A 20,962-nucleotide genomic window follows, 5' to 3' on the forward strand; every position below is an offset into this window, starting at 1 on the left:
TCAAGTCAGCAATCGACATTCCATTAGTCCATGATATGATCTCATATGTGATGCCGAAACGACAAAGAAACAAGGCCAAACAAAAGAATGAATAGAAAAATGAAAAACTCGGTCTCTCAAAAGTTTTTTCAGAAACAAGAATATTCAGCTGCTCTCCAAAAGACGCACAAAATATAATTTTATAGTGCCAATAAACCCTAAAACGATAAAACACAAAATTATAAAAATGCCACTGAAAATTAATAAAAATGCCCAAAAAACCCTTAAAACAATCCCGAAATGCGAAAAACAACGTTCATCACTGCAACGAAACGAGCTCGTGACGCAACGAGCCCTTCTCACGAACTTGTTTCAGATCAATATAAGATACCCCATTGCCACCCCATTTGCATCATTATGCATTTACTAGATTTTCTTTCACCCATAATTTATGTGACCACTTAGTTTATTCAGGGGAAGTGTTGTAATGTTACTTCCATGCACCTGAAGATAGCTGCCCAAGTCCATAAATTTGGGTTTTCAAAATTCTCTGTGATTAATACCAAAACAACAAATAGTTCTCTGTGATATATATGGCTGTTGAAGTTGCTGGAAACTGATAGTTCAATCATGAAGCATGATAGAGTACCAAGAACAGTCACCAAATAACGGATACTCACTAGCAAATTTCATGATATCTGGTGCTAATTGTCCTTTGAAATGATGCACAAAGACAGGGAGAACTAGGAACAGGGAATCAAACTAAAGACTAGTCAATGGAGAAATCAATTTCATTTTAAGCCATTAATGAAGCATGATGCGTGCCCAGAACAATAAAACCACATATTTGACTTACAAGCATTTGGCAACATTATTAAAACAACAATAACTTTAACCATAAAAACTGGCCAACTACTTTTGATATCAAATTTGAATCTTGAAACTTCAGAAGAACGTTTGATTTTCTAGTAGACCCATCAACCACTCTAGGTGAAGAGTCACATAATATCCATGAAGATTTGGGATTACTGCAGCCCAAGACAGAGATCAACATCTCCACAATCGTTTTCTTCCACTTTGGAGCTTCTCAATTCAGCAGTAAGTCTTCAATTTGGATATTTAAGCTAGAAATGAAGATTTCACCCAAGCAACACTACAGCATGACCAGGTCATATTTCTGTCAGCGTAGGTAAAATTGCCAAACCATCAAGTAATGACTTCAGCCGTTGTTCTTGGTCCTAGGTTCTGAGATCAATGCCTTAACGCAGAGACGTGGCTTCGTACTAACAAGATTGTTTGGAAGAATTGAGACAGCAACCACTAAGGACCCATTGGATAATCCAGAAACTGGCAGCAACTCAACCAGAACGGCAAACTGTAGTGACATCAATATGGTAAGCTCACTCAGCATTGAGAATATCATGAGAAACAATTAAAGATTGAAATTTAAAGTATCTCCAGTACAGTAGAGTGCTAACAAAGGGAGATCATTTTAAATAGCCAAGATGTGGAAGTTCCTGGTTTTGTACCTGTGGAGATTTGAGGTCAACAACTGAATCTGAGAAAACATCCTTAACTGCACCAGCCACAACACTGAAACACTTGTTGCGGTCCAATAAATCAACTAAGGTTGAACCTTTTGCAGTTCTCTGTGATTTCATCTCTGTCTCCTCAATTCCCCTTCTATTATATCCAACAGCAAACTGAAAGACTAAGTAAGAAAGGGTGCATGAAATCTCCAACAAAAGAGTATAGCTATAGAAGTGGTTGCTTAAACCTAATATTTACATATTTGTATAAATCCACTATATGTATCATTGCCAATAATTCACCCATCAGGACGATGGGAAGAAAAATATGCAGCAGATGATAAAGGTAAAATTTAAAAGAAAATATCCAATAGTTATGACAAGCAAATGATGTATATAAACAGATGGAGGGTGTTTGACGTAGATTTCATATCGATAAAAACCAAAATAGATGGTGATAACTGTTCACTAATATATTTTGACATGTCAATTTGATCTCTGTTCTGCAGAATTCCCTGATTGATCCATTGGATCCATTTAATGGCAGCTTCCTTTCAGCATGTGTGCCATGTATCTGTCCCTTTTCCATTCCTTGATGTCAACCCTAGATCCTGGCTCTCCCCTTATTTCCTTTTACTACTTATTTTTTGTAGGCGTTGAAGCCTTTCCTATTTGATGAAATGAAAAGAACATGTTCTTTCTCTAATTGGCCACAAGTGCATAACTATACTAGTATTGATGTATCTAATTTAGGACAAGCAACACCATATTCCTATCAGGAGTGTATAGTCTAAATTGAGGAGGCGCTTGTCCACACAATGGGTACCAACCCTGTGTCTTCCATACGAGGAAATTCAGGCCCATGGCTAATCTAATTGCTCCAGCAGCTCCAGCAGCTCCAGAAAATGGCTGAAATATGGCTAGCAACCACACCAACTCTAATTTCCCACTCCTAACAAATAAGTGGGTTTGGCACTCCTGCCTCGTTTAATCGAATACACAAGATAAATACATTAAACACATTCCACCCATTTAAGTATTAAATGAATATCTATTTTCAAATTGAATATCATCCAAACCTTTTCATATATTTTTATTGGAATTTATGCTTTTACTTCCAATTTGAATTATGTTTTAGTAGCTCTTATACATGAACTAACGTTTCACAGACCTGTTGAAGTACGAGAGCAAACAGATACAAGCAGTGGTGTTCATAGTTGGATAACCCAATGTCCTTGAACTGGAAGACCAGTTGCGCCCACCAAATCAAGAAACATCACAAGCAAAGAATGAAAGATATACCATTTTTATCAAACCAATAGAATTACTTTTGACTAATCAGGAGTTGAGAAACTAGAATGATTATCATTAATGCCATGAATAGAAATTGTACCTTTACAGGTTTTTCAAGTTTGTTCTGCTTATCATTCAAAAATTGTTTAGCTAGCTTTAAAACAACAATGTGGAGGTCCTTCTCATTTAGAGCACAAGTTGCTTGAATAGGAAAAATGCGATGGCACCACCTACAACAAAGAAATGGCACATCATTTGAAACAGGATTAAAATTTTTTTTTTACTTCTAGGTTGATAAATCAAGTTTCAAGACCTAAGAATATAACAGTGACCTACTACACTGACAAGCACTTGTTCCAGTAAACAAATTGAGTTTCAAAACAAATTATCCATCAATCGCTCATGGGGTCTTGTGGTGAACCACAAAAATTAAGAAACAAAAAGATGAAGTAAATCGGGACTATCTGGTTTGCCAAAAAAAAAGAAGCATCTCTGCAGGACAACTTGTAAGTTGTTGTTGTTGTTTGTTTTATTTTTTATTTATTTATTTTCTCTCTCTCTCTCTCTCTCTCTCTCTCTCTCTCTCTTTTGGGTGAGATAACTTGTTAGAGTAGTGTGACAAACTTGTAAGAGTTTGAGAGTGACAAAAAGTGACAATTAATGTTAGCATACATTCTTACAAAGGTAGAGATTCCCCATACCAACATATGCTTGTCTTTGACTGCCTAGTGGCGTTGATTGTTCAGCAGCTCCACTTTTATTCGTTTCCTACAATTGCACTGGACTGGGGACTGGGACACCATTAGACAGTTATTTTCTCTACCTGGCAATAGGCTTGGTGTGCCAGGTCAGCACCCAGCATTAAAAAACCTAGCCAAACCTTTTTACATGGATTTTACAACCATATATTATACACGTTCTGCTGGGGTTTTTCTCGAAAGAATGTGATGTGCTACACTATGTCATAGTAAAAGCCAAATGTGGGCAGGGCTTAGCCAGGCATCCCCCAAGTGACACATTAAATTGGCACCTTGATGTACTGACAAGTAGGCGAGGTTCTTCAACAATGGACGAATGTGGATACAAAAGCTAGACAAAAAGCATAGGATTAGATTAGCATCTTAAAATACCAGATCTTTAATTGGTAAGAATATAGAATTGATAGAAGTTAGGAGAAGAATTAAAAAAGCATGTCATCGAGATACCAGTTGGAAGAGTTAAAAAAGACAAGGGTTTGGACAACTTTAAGCTTTGGTACATGGGGTATTAAATTAATAGAAGTTTGGGAGGCATAGTGGTATAAAAAGATTCAAAGAGTGATGTGGTGAATGCTAAAAGATTCAGTTATAGAATTATGTTCATCAAGTTAATGTGATTCCAGCTTCAGGCCAAGGATGTGATAACAACTATTTTTGCGATTTTTCTCTAAGCCCAGGCTTAAAAGATATTCATAATTTTTAGTTTAATCCCAGAGTCCTCAGACATATGAAGAAATCCCCAAGGCCCTTCAAGATACAGTTTAGGCAAGAGGATGTTCAGAGTCCTGATCCATTTTTTATATTAAAGTTTACTCTTCAAACATTTTGGAAGAATATGAACATGTACTGTTGAAGAAATTATGTACACCAGTATCATGCATAAAAATATCATAAATTCCAAACTCAATGGGGTCAGCTACATGGATCTTTTTTCTCCTATCATCTCTATGCGAAGCCATAATTGTTACTAGTCCTATGGTACAGAATACACACAAGCACACGCAGATGCGTACACTCACACACACATGGATATATATATATATATATAAGTTCATTCCATATATGGAGAAAAAAATAACTTTCAAACAAATAAGCAATTCGAATGAGCAAACTTACTGTGGTCGCTTTAAATTTCCAGCATCTAGAGACTGAAATATATTAGACACAATATGAATAGCATCAGAAGAATTTCCCTTTGGAAATATAAAGAGAAGCAAGCCACTTCTTGTCAGCTTCACTAGTGAAAGGGAGTTATTTCTTTTGACATCTGCTTCTGTCTTGGCAGGGGAAGAACTAGTTGGTATTGAAGTTTGAACTGCATTAAAAAGTTACCAGTAACTTATTTACGAAGGAGACAAATAATACCTATATGTCCAATATTAGAAGTTTAGGCTTCAAGGAAAAAGTTAGTAGTACATTGTTTACAAAATCACTACCAGAATCCTCTAAATTGCTGGAAGTGTTCTCACATTCTGCATTACTCAACCATTGCCCATCTATTTCCTCAGAGGCTATCTTCCTTCTCTTCGAATCTCCCTCTGCGTTCATGATTTCCACAGTTTCCACATGTTTTTCACCCAGAGCCTCGATATACTGCCCCGAAAAAAAGAAGAAAAAAAAAGAAAAAAAGAAATCTGAAAGTCTGGTTGGAAAGGTATAAAAGAACAAACAAAGACACGGCTCATTTATAAGATCCATAGATTAGCACAAAATTACAAGAGCACACCCCCCAACCCAAAAAAAAAAAAAACCTTTTTTAAATCCACAAAGAAAATGTTTGACAAAGATAAGATCTGTCAAAAACAGGTTAGTTTTTCTAGGAAAAGACAAAATAGGTTGAAAGAGATATTAGAAAAGAAGAAGAGTAGGAAACATCAGAATCAAGAAGGAAATAAAAAATTTTAATAAATTTTAACTGTTTACTGATCTATATTTTACTATTTTTGTCAGCCCACATCTGCACATATAGAGTTTTAGCCATTAGACCCACACACATTCAACTGAACTGGATAAGGGTCTCAAAGAACCACAACATGAAATGGTACAGTGTAGTTTCTTCAACAAAGTCCCCCCCCCCACCCCAAAAAAAAAGAAAAAAAAAAAGGAGAAGAGAGGACATAAGGCAATGACATCAATCTTCCATCAAAACAGATGTCCAATTTACACCAAACTAGGATCATTGTGATGTGTTCTAGATAATAAAAATAATATTTAAGAACAGAATAACCACAGCACAGATCTGCAGTGATAGCAACATATTTAATGGTGAAACAGGACTACCTGATCATGGAATTGACGGGGCCAATCCAACAGACCTTACAAAACCTTCATATCTCATGCTCATGCATATACATTCAGTACAAAGGACCCAAGAACTGTCTTCAAATTAACATTTAGCTACTTCATAGAGCATCAAAATATCTGTTATAGTAGACATTTATCTATCAATAAGCAGGCCCAGCTGCCCATCCAACTCCTCTTTATAACTGACCTATGGTAATATCCATGTTAGGGACACCCACCCAACAGGTGGGCCTGACCCTAACATGAAACAAGCACTTTTAAGTCATCCCAAAACCAAAGAATCAAATATTTATGCAACAAGGCTAACACAATCAACCCAGGCCAGTCTACTTGCTAGTAGGAGAGACATTGCAGAAGTAGAAGTTGGAGGAGAAGGCAATTAATATCCCTAAAAAAAGGTCAAACAGACAGAAAAAAACAAAACTTTCACCAGAAAATATTTCAGTGCAATAAAAAGAAATATACATCAACTTTCTTTTTGATTGTCTCCCTACCTTTGGATTATCTATGCTGATTGTCAGCTTCATGTTCATTAATTATAGATGACCCAAACATTAACACAAAATATTTTCGAGCACTGACAGTGAAAAACTTGATAAATACCTTTTCAAGTATGCACATGGCTTCTTTTGTGGCACTTTTCTCCCGCTCTAAAAAGAGAGAAAAAAATGTTTTAGTTTCATTAGGAATAAGAAAGAAAATACACGTCTGTGTCAAGATTAACCCTTCCCACATGATAGATGTCCATGCAAAAAGGCTTTTAGAAATTCAAAAGGTAAGTATGGTTACATCAGTACTCAACATAATATAATTGTGACTCAAATTAAAAGCAACAACATGCAACAAAAGAAACGGACTCTCAGAATGTAACAGGATAGATGACAAATGCTCTAGACCAGCTGTGAGTAAACACCCAATTGATTAGATGCATTTGACACCTTGTGGATAATTGGAAGAAGAAGGGGTATTCCATCCAAGGATGCGTTTTGTAAATGAAAAACCATGTAAGTTGTGGATGTTTTGTGTTCAAAAACCCTTGGGTATATATTTTTCAAAAATGAGCTAGTTAAGCAAAGGCATCTTCAAATACATGTCTATTTTTAAAGTGTCACACACATAACAACAATACAGTCTTATCCCAACTAAATGGGTCGGCTACATGGATCCTTACCCTCCAGTCAGCTCCATCTAAGGTCACGTTTGACACAGGCCAAAACTATTCATGTTTTCCTCACCACTTCTTCTAGGGTTAATTCAGGTCTGCCTCTAGATCTTCTAGTCCGCTCAATTTGAATTAAATGACTCCTCCACACTGAAGCATGCAAGGGTCTTCCCATTGAACATGACCATCCCACCTCGAATAACTTTCTCATACTTCATCATGTATCTGAGCTACTCACGTACTAACTCTAACATGACCATTCCAGATTATATCCTTCTAGTTTTGCCACTCATCCATCTCAACCCCTCATCTCCATTACACTGACCATATCTATGCAATGCCTCTGAACAGCCCACATACACCAAACATGGTTGTATAACTACCCCATACAATTTTTTCCTTTTTTATCTTTTAAGGAAGATGCTGATCACCCAAACCTCCAGCTGCGCCTCTCCACTTCATCTATCTTGTTATGATTTCCTATTTAAACATCCTTCTTTAATTATGATTGAGCCAAATGTCTGAAGTAATCATTTTGTAGAATCTCCCTCTCATCAAGTTCACAACCTCATTATCTTCCTAGTATATCAAAATCAGACACCATATGGTCCATCTTTATCCAAGGTGGCATATAGAATATGTACTGATTCTAAGCTATGAAGTAATATAACTACAGATCAATCAATCACTCATCTGCTAAAACATACTCAATAAAGTCCATTACAGCTATCAAATGTTTATATTAAAACGAAAATTAAAAAGCCCATTTTTCTAAACAAAGAGGCAAAGTATGTGAAGTGTTGAGAGTAATGCTTGCAGATTTTACTAAGATTGATGAAGACATCAGTGAGCTGATCTGAGGGGGCTTTACCCTAAATTAATAGTGGTTAAACCTAATGCAAAATTTGAACATATAGACATAGTAACTGCATATGATATTAAAGTTAAATAAACTTCCACAATACTGCAGACATGAGTTTCAAAAACCAAACTTGTAATGCCCACACTGAATTTCGCTAATGGTGGTTCAGCCATATAACATAGGAAAGACTAAATCCCACTTAAAAAATAGAGACCAAATACCACTGGATTAATTAGAAAAATAAAAACAGAAAAAAAAAAAAAAAAAAATTTGCTGGAAGATAAAAATCAAGTTGTGTAAAGTTAGTTGAACATTAACACTCCTGAATTAAGTTGAAGAGCATACTAATGGGGCAGGTGATGAGGAACCCAGAATGGAAATTCTCGAGAAGCGAAGATGGAGCTTTGTAGTTGAATCGAGGAAGGTTAATCACTGCTGAGTGCTGCTCCCAGGGGGCTAGAGTTTGACCCTCCGTTTCTCTTTGCCCTGATTTTAATGTCGCCTGTGCTTCTATATTTACTTCCTCTTCAGAATCAACCGGTGCTACTATGTTTTCTTCCTCTTCCGCCATTTTCTCTTGCTTTGGTTAAATCTCCGTAAGCCGATAAAAAGTCGAAAATTTTCCAGAGGGAGAGAGTGAAATCGAAATACGGATTCCTCAGAACTCTGAAAAACCTAATGCTGATTAACCGTTGGCGGGGAGTGACTAAAATACCCTCACCTTTGGTAACAATTACCAAGACTAGATGAACCGTTTAACAGAATTGCAGGCAGCAAAGCAAAAAATAGAGAGTAACAGAGAAGGATAAAAAACGCTTATCATTTGATCGAAGAGAAAGGGAACGAAGCGATGAAGCTCTTCGGAAAGCACATATTTCCTCGGCAGATCATAGTTGCTGCAACCGCGTAAGTCAATTCTTTCTTGTGTTGTCGCTTTTGTCTGATTTCTTGTTTAAAGAACTAACCTTTGAAGTAGAAGAAGAAGAAGGGAAATTGATGATTCTTTATGATAAAAACAAGACAGGCTTCTGTTCTTGGCATCAACGACGTACGACGTGCATAGAAGCATAAAGAACAATGAGAAACCTCCCTCAAAGGAACAAATTGAAGCTCTTGAAAATTACATCAAATCCGTTCGTCGTTCTCCATAGACAATTAAACCTTTGAAAACACGCTTCTCATTTATCATTCTATATAAGTTCTGTTGTATTCAGGTCTTCCTTCGTATATGATTAGCGGTCTTTCGTAAATAAACACCCTTGAAATGTTTGTGAATTTGCTTCTGAAAGGCCAAAGTGCTCCAGATTGTTCACAAGGGTAACTGCCTATGTATGTTGTTTTTACACTAACTTCGTTTGGAATTAGATACTATAAGCATGTATGTATTACAAATTAAAGATTCCCCACCTGAATGAAGGTTGCAAACCCACCTGTTGTGGCTAGGATTCTTGTATCCATTTCAAAGATTAATTAATCCTGACATTTTTTAATGGAATTTTTTGAAGTCTCTGTGACCTAGTGGATCAACCCATTTTGGAGGATTTTTTTCCCCAGCTGTAGCTGTTGCGACTTTTTGGGTGATCTTGGGAGTTTGCCTGTGTAAATTTTCTATAATTCATCTTCAGCTTGACATAATGCATCAAATTGGATTGTATGAACCACTCTAAATCTGTGTGACATCTTTGCTCTGTTTTGTTTTTTTTTTCATGGTTCTTTGGTGTTTGCTTAAACGTCACCTATGTCAAAGTACAGAATGGAAAGTTGGAATAGCCCTTTCGGGTGCGAAGATTCAATTAAACAAGATAAAGCTTATAACAACAGAAGAAAGAGCTCTAATCAGCAAGATGGTCATGCATAAAGCTTCTGATGCTCCCTCTTCGTTCCTCAGTTCTTGACCTCTCATGAGATGCTGGTTTTTGCCAACTTAACCAACTCCTTGAGATTTTGAAAGATATTAATTTCAATACTTCCAGGTTTAAAACTCCTTTGGACCATAACCCTTTAAAAAATTTTCACTAACGGATGAGTAATGACATGAAATTGAAGCAAATCCGGAATGATTTTATCCACATCTCTTTTCATTGATAGCAGATTGCGTTTACATCTTCCATGCCCTGACATGTAGATAGCCTAGCAAAGGCCGGGAAAGACAATCTGAACTTTGATCTGAGGGGTTAACCAAGGAATAGCAGTAGATGTGGATGTGGATGTGACAGAGTTCAGAATCTGGTGCCAAGCTCCCCCTCACTGCAAGTGTTGAGCTTGGCTATAAAATGGGGTTTATCAGGTATGTCACCCAGAAGAAGGAATGAAGCCTCATGTCTCATTGAATTAAAGTTGGAAGAAGCATGAAAAGCAAGCATTTTTGTCCTTGCAAACCCTATTAAGAACTGGAAATGGAAGATCAACAATGCTGAACTACGCTTGTCTCACGAACCATGATGCTAATCTACCAGGGAACACTTTGGAGGAACGTGATCTAGTCAATAATGGCTTGCAGACATTGAAGCACATCAGCGGGTATTGGATGTTCATAGAGATCAGGTGTCAAAGAGATGTTTCACAACCATGGATTAACATCTATTCCTTCACTGAATCTCTCATTCCTAGTTTATCCAAGACTTGAATGCTGCCTGGAACTTAGCTTGGATCAGCTAGTGCGATGCTTTCTCTGGCAAGACCGTCTGTCGAGCATCTCTGGCAAGACCGTCTGTTATCGACGGCTAACAGAGCTACTAACTTGCCGGTGACTACTTCATTCTTGTGATGGGAGATATCTTTTTGGCATTCAAGTAATAATTAATAAACTCCAAATGAGTGATATAGTGAAGCGAAAGAAGAATGTCAATGAAGCTTATGGGTCTATGCATGATTTGAAGCTTGGAGCCTCTCCCATATGATGTAAGAATAATGAAGTCAAGTGAAACAAGATATGATATGTGAGCTTACTAGTGTAATCTAAGGGCTGTAAAACTTGTTTCAGATTTTCTCAGAGTGAATTCTACAGGGGTCTGGAGTGAATAAACTTTTCTTGCAGAGCTTGTACTCAGATTCACAAATGTTGAAATGGAATCCCGTTTCAATGAAACACAGTATTTTAGAAGTATAAAAACCTAAAATAATCTAGCATAAAAGTGAAATGAAGAAAGTTATGGAATGAAAAATTGACATATTTTAATAATATGTATTAATGTTTAAAAATAAAACACGAGAGAAGAATTCATGCCAGATGAGAAGATAACCCACGTAAAAGCAGTAGAGAGAGAGAGAGAGAGAGGAACTTAAAGAAGAATACTTCACAGATTGGAAATCTATAACCCTTTCTCATATACTAAATCTAGTATACAAGGTAGATCAATTTTGTTTCCCTCACTTTCTAGTTTGTACATTGGTACACGGTACTTTCTGTTTGCAGTCGCAATCAGGCTTTTACGAGGGGCGATGGAGCTTTGGATGGGCGAACAAGAGATCTGGTATATGCAGCAGGCAAAGCCAAGAACTTCTTAGCTTTGCTAACATATGCTCTCTTAGTGAAGTTGTCATAGTCATTAGCTTCAATTTCATCCAGTATTTTACGATACAACAACAGAGAAGCCCACACCTGCAACCATATCAAAATTCATTCCTTTGATCAAGATACTTATCAGGAAACCAGCAAAGATCATGATACATTGATGATGTTAATTTCCTTCCGAACTGGTGAAAAAACCATCTCAAAATTCACGGTCATGTACCGACTAATAGAAATTTTGGGACCATTATAGCAGCTTATGAGTATAAAAGCTACGCAACTGTGTCAAATAACTGCAAGAGAAAGAGGCCTGATACTAACATGCCTCAACAGGAGAGAGTGGTGAGCTGAACAAAAAGGATGAAAACTGTATGATCTGTGGTTTGCAGATCAGTATGATAACCAACTGAACAGTTTTTCCAGTTAGTCTATAAACATCTTAATAACCCTCTGTCTTATTCTGCTTCTGTTGCTAGGCAAGTTTCCATCAATTATAACAACTCATGGTAATCCTCTTTATTTCAAGCTAACATCTTCTACACCTGAAATTGGGTGGCAATTTGTGTAGGATCAACTCAAACCAGGCTAATCAACATAACCTTACATCTCCTCACTGGAGTGTCCCCTAAGAAGAGAGGTTTAACAGACAAGTAGAATTTAAATCATATTGTAGCATGTAGCAAACTGTAAATTAAGACTGTGTGTGGAGGGATTGAGAATATCAGGCTCAGAAAGCACTCTGGTTATAGACCTCTAGCACAGGCTTTGGATTGAATTCTAATTCAGCTCAACATTCCTGAAATGCCAAGCCAATTTGCCAAAGGATTTGAAATCCAATATGCTATATTCTTATCGTCTGTAACTCATCATTATTCGAGCAAGAACTGGAAAGGGAGAAGAAACAAGAGAACAATCATTTTAGAACCCAGATTGGATTCAGGGTAATTTTAAGATTTTGAAATTTTCATAACATCTGCTCTTACCGGCCATCTACTAGCAGAGCTGAGCTCTGTGACTCCGTTTTCCGCTTCATCAAAGAACATTCTTGCCCTCTTGATCTGGCTCTTCATGAAACTCCTCCATTTGTCTGTCACCTTCCCTGCAAATATGTCCTCATCCGAAAGCCCTGACTGTGCCAGCTCATCTTGTGGTAGATAAATTCTCCCTCTTCTCGAACTGAATCAAAGGAAACATATAAGAATTACAATAACACATTAGGTGGTTGTACAAAGGCATTGAAAGAAACACTTAAAATTGTTCAGATGATAACCACATTAAACTAAATTTTGAGCCAGGAGCATGCCTCTTAGCAAGGTCAAAATGGTCAGGCTAAGATGAGTCAGATTGCCCATTCTGTCTTGGTAATGGAGCAAACCTATCTAACCTATCACTAATGGTGCTTTAGCTATTCCAGTGGTGATGCCAAGATCTTTCCAATCAGTGCAAGCCAAAAAATTAAACACATCAGCAGCAAATGCAATTTCTGCAGGTCCATACTTACTCTTCTCCAACATCCCTGAGTATGTTTGTTAGCTGATTTGCAATTCCTAATGCCAAGGCAGCACCATACACACTCTCTGTTGTTGCCTGTGACTCAGGAGCAATGCCCATAACTGGGACACTCATTAATCCAACAGTCCCAGCTACATAGTAACAATAGAGATAGAGCTCGTCAAAGTTCTTGTATCTGGACTTCCTAAGGTCCATCCTCATTCCTTCAATCATGTCTTTGAATGGCTGGAAGATGAAAGATAATACTTAAAGTGAGCAGTGAATGAAGATCAAAGGCCTCACAAATGGCAAACATGATTAAATAGATAAAGAAACATGGTTCAAGTTGAACTGTATTTACTGCCATACCTGAATGTCAACAGGAAACTTTGCAACTGTATCTGCCAAAGCTGCATCCATCATATCAAATGGACGGCCAGCAAAAAGATCCTCCAATCTTGATTCCCACCTGTCCAAAGCAGTTGGTGTAATATGCGATGCATTGGGCCCATCAACCAGTTCATCTGTTCTCCTGCACCACACTGAACAAAAAGGATTTGAGAGAAGCTCAATTAGGCGATCAATTCCACTTTAATCTATCGCATATCAAACATTCAACAAGCATTTTAATGGGGGACAGAAAAGTGAAGATTAAAGAAAAACCTAAGAAGAAACAGAGTTGCAGGGGATGAAAGAAGAAATTACATATGAAAAAAAAAAGGGGAGGGGAGTGAAGAAGTGTACAGATCCACACAAGCTCAAGCTTCCATGCTTAATATGGTGACTACAAGCATGTAAAATAACAATAAAATCAGACTTCAACAAGAAAACAATTACACTAGGGTGTCATACAGCAATCTATGAGACACTTCCAAGTAATATGCTGACTAAATAAATTCCCTAATTTCACCCAAAAAGAACAGGTTGTCCAGATAACATAAAAAATTAAATAAAGATTCCACACCATACTAGTAGGATCAACTATATTGATAAGAGAAGGATGTTATAATTGGTCATAAATTTTCTACAAAAAGAAGGCAAAATTTGATCAAGATTTTTTTACACGTGGGTCCCTTTAGTGGACCATAAACTAATGTTGGGTCCCCTTAATGCAATATATTACGTGTGGGTCCCAAGCAGACTAACACCGTTAGCCGCTGTTAAGTATATTCAAATTTCAAACGCGGAGGGACCAAAATGTCCCTCAGATTATTTAATACATTATATTAATATATGGTTTTAAAAAGAGAGAATTGTTCATTAAGCGTTAATTATATGGTTAAAAATATATATATATATATATCCATAAAAAAAAAAAAAAATATATAATAACACAAGGTATTAAATAACCTAACGGGCATTTTGGTCCCTCCACATTTAAAATTTAAATATACTTAATGGCGACTAACAGTGTTAGTAGTTTGGTTAGGACCCACATGTAGTATATTACCCTAAGAGGACCCTACATTAATTTGTAGTCTACGAATGGGACCCACGCATAAAACTCTTTAATCAATCAATAGAGTTTAAAAAGGGTGGAATTCTTAGCTCTGTGTTTTGAACTAAAAAGAACTTCCCAGACATTTATCCCCAATTACATATGCAACCATAAATTTTGAGAATCGGGTGAGGAAATAACTTTACAACTTCTAGATAGTAACCCCTATTTTCTTACAAGTTCTCAGCAGGAAGTATATTTACTGATGTAACAAGATTACATAATCTGATGAAGCAACTAATTCAGCATTCAATTAACAACAAAACATCAACCTGTCCACCTAATGACCTAGAATTTTAGGTAGACATCAGCCCCCTGCTTCCCCACAATATCTAATCATAAACCTCTCTTCACAGATACTAAAAATCAGTAGAATGACCAACCAATATGCATTGGGTATGCCTACACTTAAGAAACTACTACCTGGTAAACATATGAGTTTCCATTTCTATTGAATAATAATAGCACCTTACATGTAGTTCTGCATTCACTATAAGGCAACCTACCTGATACTAAGGAAAAATTCGACTCAAATCTTAGTTATAATCAGTAGCTACATACCATAGATGGCCCAGATAGCTCTTCGCCTCTCAGGTGTCATAAGCAGAGTCCCTGAAAACAAGAAATTAATTCCATTAAGAGGGTAAGTCCTGTTTATGAATTCTTCAAATGGGAAGGTCATATCAATCCTGCAAGTTAAATGCTAAATCAGAGAACACAAACCCAAGTAAAATGTCTTGGCATACTCGGCACAAACTTCTCCACATCGATTATAAGCTTCGTTCAACAAGCTAAGAGTCCCTGGAACAACAATGTCTGGTTTCACATCGGCAGGTTTAGACCGCAACTGCTTGTTAACCAAAGCTGCTTGCTTAAGTACCACATCATAAACCTTTTGCTCTGATGATATTGCAACTTCTCCAGCAGGATTTGCAATCAAGCTAGAGACAACATGGGAGTTACCAGTGGTCTCTGATCCACCCAGGCAAGAATAACGAAATTCTGAATTGAGAGAGCAAGAATTCCATTTTGATTTATTGATTTCTATTCTCCCACCAGCCCTTAACCCAAAGGCTCTAGTTATGGACCTTGAATCTTGAAACCCACCTCCCTCTCTTAGTGAACCCATAAATCCAATGCTGTTGGAGAACTCTGTGTTGGTTGTGACAACCCATAATAAAGTAGCAGACATTCTCAAAACTTCAATTTCTGATGGTTGAACACTACTTCAAAAACCCTCTTTTCCTTCTTATCTTCCCTAACTCATCAGACACAATAGCATACACATTAACCCGCCCATGAGAAATTAATCTAACCTAAACCTCAACAATAGAAAAAATAGCTTCCAAATCAAAATTAAGCAAATAACTGTCCCAGTATGACTCAATTGTTTAAGAATTCTGATACTTCTGTACACAGGATTTCCTATATACAAAGAAAAGCAAGTTTGGTGCAAAGTTAGGCTCTTTCCTAAAAGATCAGATTTCTGAAACCTAACAATTACCAAAAACAACAAAACACACTCAGGAAGGTATTCCCTAGTACAACCCAATTACCAAAAAAGTTCAGGAACCTGTTCCCTGGATCTTTTTCTTATTGAAGAGCTAACTTGAGCATCCTGAAACCAGAATCAATCGTCCAGCTCTCACCAAGTTTATGTTCCACCAGAAAAACAAAATGACCAAACAATCACAAATAAGAAAGTAGAAACCCAACTTTTGTTCTTACCAACCTAGAGCTTCACTATCAAGTATCAACATCAGAAGAAAAAATCTTGAAGTTCCCAGAATCACTCACAGAATAAGAACCACGCATTCCCCAGTTCTTCTATGATCTCACAACCTTTTCATCTCTCCCATTTAATTTGATTTCTCTTTCCCACTCTCTTTCTGTTTTATCGACGGTTACAGTTCACAACCCACAACCCAGAGGGGAGTGCCTGGAAATCTAGCCTATCATACACGTGGCGTGGCCCATCCAATGGAGTTGAAGATAACGTTATCACTTTTTGTAACCCCCATTTCATTTCAGAGAGTTGACAAGTGTCACCATAACACGTGGCAGCTAAAAAGTTCGATTGGGGTTGTTTGTGTGGGACCCAATAGTGGGCTTATTCTATAGTGGGCTTTCGCCGTGGTGGGCCCAGGAACAAAAAGGGCAATAAAAGACTAAAAGAGTTAAAGGTGTCGGAAAGACCACATCGTTTCCTCGTGTCCACGCGTTTTCTCTAGTGCTCTTGGCTATTTCCTTTTGACACGTAAAACTGCACTTGCTTCTTTGATCATTTTTTGTTATTAAGTGAGAAAGAGGGGCCGCATCAGACTGGCATATCTAGAGATGCATGTAAGGTGTTCGAAGAAAAGCCCCAACCAAAGAGAATTGATAGGTGTTTTGAAATTCATTACGGCACTGACGTTTGGCTGGCGAGAGAAAAGGACAGTGATTTGGGTCAATGTTGTTTGGTGGAAGTTCTAGGTCTAATTCTGTCATGTCATTGAATAAAAAACGATACCTTCTTTATGCAATAGAATAAAGAATGATCCATTTATGTATAAAGTATAATTGATCCAGTATTCACGTGTACAACCCACAACCTCAGATGATATGGGAAAAAGAGAAAAAAGATTGAACTTTGTATCAATTTGTCAAACACGCAATTTGTCAAACACGTGAAAAAGAAAGGTTAGGAGATGTGGGTGCAATCAATTATTGCAATTGCATTGATCATATATCATAGTCTATGAATAGGGAGTCCTATGTTTATTATAGTCTATGAATAGGGAGTCCTATGTGATGATTTGTTAAACTCGTAACCATACTTTTGCCCTTTCATTGTTTAAATTATAGACGTTAAGTTAGGTAGTTATAGATAGAATTTTTGTCAAAATAGAAAATAGAGAAAGGAATAGATTTTGACTCAGTTTCCCTTGAATCAGATATGATGTCATGCTTCATCACACCATATTTGTTGGAGTTGTATTTGCTTCAGTTGTGTTGACTATATTTACTTCCACAGCTTATAGTTGGTTTTTCAAAATTTATCCTTTGATAGTTGTCCCTTTGTAAAGGTCTTGAATTTTCTTCTTCCATAGCAGTCCCACACTTCATTTGTCTCATTCTAGTTCATTAGATAAGCCTACACACATAATGATCGATAAGAATCCTAAATGATGTGTTTAAGCATTTAAAGGGAGGGGGGGGGTGATGATTGTGTTCATTGTGAGATTGTGTTCCTTCCACAATGTTGATTCCCATGCTATTTTGAGGGTAAAATTGTAATTCTCCAATCCACCTATTGATATTAGCAAGTAGTTTTAGTGGGTTTGAATTTTTGTTATTGTGGATCTTAGAGTTTCTTTGTATGCAGATGTAATAGCATGTGTGGGTGCAATTGTGCAAGCCAATCTAGGGCGAATCATTTGAGTCTATTCGGACCAGGTGGCTTGTGACTCTATGTTGGAGGGCGAGACGTGGGCTCTTCGATTAGGTTTGGAGGAATTGGTTCGTGTGGGCTTTTCAAATGTTATAGTGGAAGTCGACTGTGACGAGCTCATGAATATCATTAATGGGCCTGCATATGAGGATCCCTTCCTTGCTTCTCCATTGTTAAGTGACATTAGAGTTTTTATTGGTGGGATTGATTCTTATGTTATCCAGTCCATCTCTAGAGCGGCCAAAAATGTGGCCGATGCTCTAGCCCAAAAGGTCTCATCTTTAGCAAGGAGGATGATTTGGCCAAATTCCACTACATGGCTTCTGGACTTATGTCTCCAGGGTATCATTTGTCCGTCTTGTCTTTATCAATGAATCTACCTTTCACCCAAAAAAAGAATGACATAATGCAGAGGTTATCCATAATAGAATTTGGCCACTTTTACTTCAATCTGACCCATCAAGTATTGATACCTCAAATAATAGTTGTATATTGGGTGGTAGCTTCTACTTAGAGGCATAAAATTTAAGGAGGTTAGTTCAATATTTTGTTCCTTCCACACCTTTCTCTTCCCCTATCTCATCATTCTTAGGCTGTTAGCCCCGTCACTATGAAATAATCCCAAAAAAGAAGAAGAAAAATGATGTAGGAGCATGATTTAAGCATATGGTATCAGATTGTTATCGAATAACAACAACAGTGTTAGGCCAAAATGTGCCAACTTTTTGGCCAACTGCCAATCCACTCGATGAAGTAGACCTTGAACCATCGGTCTAGCGGTTCAACCTGGTGGATTGGCAAGCTAACTATGAATGAACAAATAAGATGTTTGGTTCAACCTGGTCAATAGTCAATTAGGTATAAATATATAGTCTATTCAATGTTAAGCAGCAGTATATACTTCCAACATTTGGTTCCTTCTAGCCAAGCTCTCATTTAACACTTGGACCTTAAGACCCCATTTTTTGAATAGTGTTGTTCCTTAATTTGACTTAAGTTTCAGAGGTAATTCATAGCCAGCTCTAACTTTGTTGTTTCTTGATTAAGACTAAAGCACAGCTCAACACCATGTTCAACCTCATTCCAACCACATGGCCAAATCCAAAAGAAACAAACAACATCAATGCTTTTGGTTTTTTCTTTTTAAAAATGCTAGAACATGTACAACTTTGAATCGTCCATTGCTTTTGGTTTTTTCTTTTTAAAAATGCTAGAACATGTACAACTTTGAATTGTGATGGACGATCACTAGTTAAAGTTTTTTCATGTCTATATGAAGGAAAAAAAATAAAAATTTTTTTTTTTATGTTGAGAGTGGGATTTGAACCCACGCCCTTTCGGACCAGAACCTTAATCTGGCGCCTTAGACCAACTCGGCCATCTCAACAATTGATAAATTTTGTGAACATTTATTTATTTATTATATATATTCCTAAATGAAACAACAATTTTTTATCTTCTACCACTGGTTGTGCATTGAAGACCGATACATTCGAATCGATCAAATTCGCCGGTGAGAAATCTCTTCAGTACGACAGGTACTGTTTGATCTTTTTAATTCTCATTTTTTGTTTGATGGTTTCGTTCCCATTTGATTATAACTGTTTTACGCATGAAAATTCAGAGATTTGTTGTAATTATGGATAAATTCAGTGGTTTCTTCGATGAGGGCTCTCAGTATCTAGAGTTGGTAACTCACTCCCTTGAGACGGCTTTACATGAAGGCTGCTTGAGTTTGGGAATTTGTCTCGGTTTTGGTGGTGGTTTTTTTTTTTTTGGTGGGGTAGATAGATTTGATTGGATTGGTATGCATGTTTGATCAGATTTGTTAGTTCTTTGTCGATGGTTTTATTTGGTAGATACCAGTTTGAAAGAACTTGATATCTGTTTGTTCCATTTTAGGGATATTCTTCTGTTATCAATTTGTCTATGGTAATTTAAAACGTTTAGGGTTGGTGCATATGACACCGCTAATAAAAAAAAAATTTCTTCCACAAAAAATGCAATGTCGAATTTGATACTGGAAATAAATGATGTGTTCGATCTTACCCTCAAGGCCTCAAGTAGCTGAACCTACCTTTACCAGTCGTGAATTGAAAATACTTTTTAATTGAAACCATTGAAGCTTACATCTCACCTTCAGATTATACATTATTGGTGATTGGTTTATTGACATGGAATGATAAAAAATTTAAAATTTTGTTCGTTCCCTCCCTAAACCAGGTCAGTAGAAATGGTCTCAAACCCTCCAAGAGGCAGTGCAGCTGCAGCTGCCAGCATGCGTAGGCGGAGGAATACCAGTGGCGGCAATGCAGCAGGGGCAAGTGGTACAATGCTCCAGTTCTACACAGACGATGCCCCGGGGCTCAGGATTTCACCAAATGTCGTGCTTGTAATGAGCATTGGATTCATAGCGTTTGTTTCCATCCTTCATGTTGTAGGCAAGTTATTCTGAGTGTCAAGCGAGGCTGGGAGATCTTAATTACAACGAATTGCAAGTATGTTAGCTGGAAAGTTGTAAGTCAAAACTGTTCTAGTTAAAATAGCTATGTTTTGTTTGATGCTACTTTGGAGCTTGAATAATAAATTTTGCAGTTAAATTTTCTGCTTGCAAGTATAATGAGTAGCATGGGTTCTTTTATTGCCGTGGCTCTTTCTTGTTGCAATTAAACTGAAGGGAAGGAGAGTGAAATGAAACTGATCTAAAATGAAAGTGGAAAGTTTTGTGATTGTGTTACCTTTGTAAATTTCTTATCATATTTCTTAAGTTATACTTTTTAAACCATGTAAAGTAAAAGTAAGTTATTAAGTTTAGAATGATGTGGAGTTGGTGGCACATTCACGTTAGATAATGATTTCAAAAGGGCCTTTTCCCCCCTTGCTGTTGGTTTTGAAGGTTTGATTTAATTTCCGTACCCTTTCATCTACCTTGCAGCCACTTCTTTCTGGACAGGTTTCCTTCTTTGCCTTCAATTTTAAGGTTAATTGGAAGTAGGAATGGGGTTAGGGATTCAGGTGTTAGGATAATAGTGCTTATAAAAAACATATCCAGGGGTTGGGATCAGTATGGCAACCATACATAGTTTAGACTTTTGATTTCAAACTTATAATCCCTTTTCGAGAGCTGGAAAACTATTCTAGA

At 37.1% G+C, this 20,962-nt stretch overlaps 3 protein-coding genes and 1 non-coding gene across 5 annotated transcripts; 1 reads left to right on the top strand and 3 right to left on the bottom strand.

The window, feature by feature from the left end:
* Positions 1–559: 559 nt before the first annotated feature.
* On the bottom strand, positions 560–8,638 carry LOC149000859 (uncharacterized). Of its 2 annotated transcripts, none has more exons than XM_089139291.1 (7): positions 8,233–8,459; positions 6,467–6,513; positions 5,029–5,152; positions 4,676–4,874; positions 2,902–3,031; positions 1,509–1,682; positions 560–1,354 (listed from the first exon to the last, which is right to left on the bottom strand). In XM_089139291.1, exons 1-7 carry the CDS (start codon positions 8,456–8,458, stop codon positions 1,199–1,201), a joined length of 1,056 nt encoding a protein of 351 aa, XP_088995417.1. In that variant the 5' UTR covers position 8,459; the 3' UTR covers positions 560–1,198. The 2 variants fall into 2 exon arrangements, with proteins under 2 accessions (XP_088995417.1, XP_088995416.1); XM_089139290.1 differs by having other exon boundaries at positions 563–1,354; positions 4,996–5,152; positions 8,233–8,638.
* A 2,406-nt stretch (positions 8,639–11,044) lies between these two features.
* Positions 11,045–16,297, bottom strand: LOC149000860 (phytoene synthase 2, chloroplastic-like). The gene is made up of 6 exons (XM_089139289.1): positions 15,111–16,297; positions 14,949–14,999; positions 13,259–13,431; positions 12,900–13,135; positions 12,382–12,574; positions 11,045–11,488 (listed from the first exon to the last, which is right to left on the bottom strand). The coding sequence occupies exons 1-6, from the start codon at positions 15,577–15,579 to the stop codon at positions 11,309–11,311; spliced, it is 1,302 nt and encodes a 433-aa protein (XP_088995415.1). The 5' UTR covers positions 15,580–16,297; the 3' UTR covers positions 11,045–11,308.
* A 2,829-nt stretch (positions 16,298–19,126) lies between these two features.
* On the bottom strand, positions 19,127–19,207 carry TRNAL-AAG (transfer RNA leucine (anticodon AAG)). Its single transcript has one exon. It is a non-coding gene; the product is annotated as a tRNA-Leu (tRNA).
* Positions 19,208–19,266: 59 nt separating this feature from the next.
* On the top strand, positions 19,267–20,961 carry LOC149000862 (protein transport protein Sec61 subunit beta-like). Its single transcript, XM_089140376.1, has 2 exons — positions 19,267–19,358; positions 20,044–20,961. The coding sequence occupies exon 2, from the start codon at positions 20,054–20,056 to the stop codon at positions 20,273–20,275; it is 222 nt and encodes a 73-aa protein (XP_088996502.1). The 5' UTR covers positions 19,267–19,358; positions 20,044–20,053; the 3' UTR covers positions 20,276–20,961.
* The last annotated feature ends 1 nt before the right edge of the window (position 20,962 follows it).

The sequence above is a fragment of the Hakea prostrata genome, chromosome 11 (assembly GCF_041222555.1).
Source record: "Hakea prostrata isolate BN-2017 chromosome 11, UWA_Hpros_2, whole genome shotgun sequence".
Lineage (NCBI taxonomy): Eukaryota > Viridiplantae > Streptophyta > Magnoliopsida > Proteales > Proteaceae > Hakea > Hakea prostrata.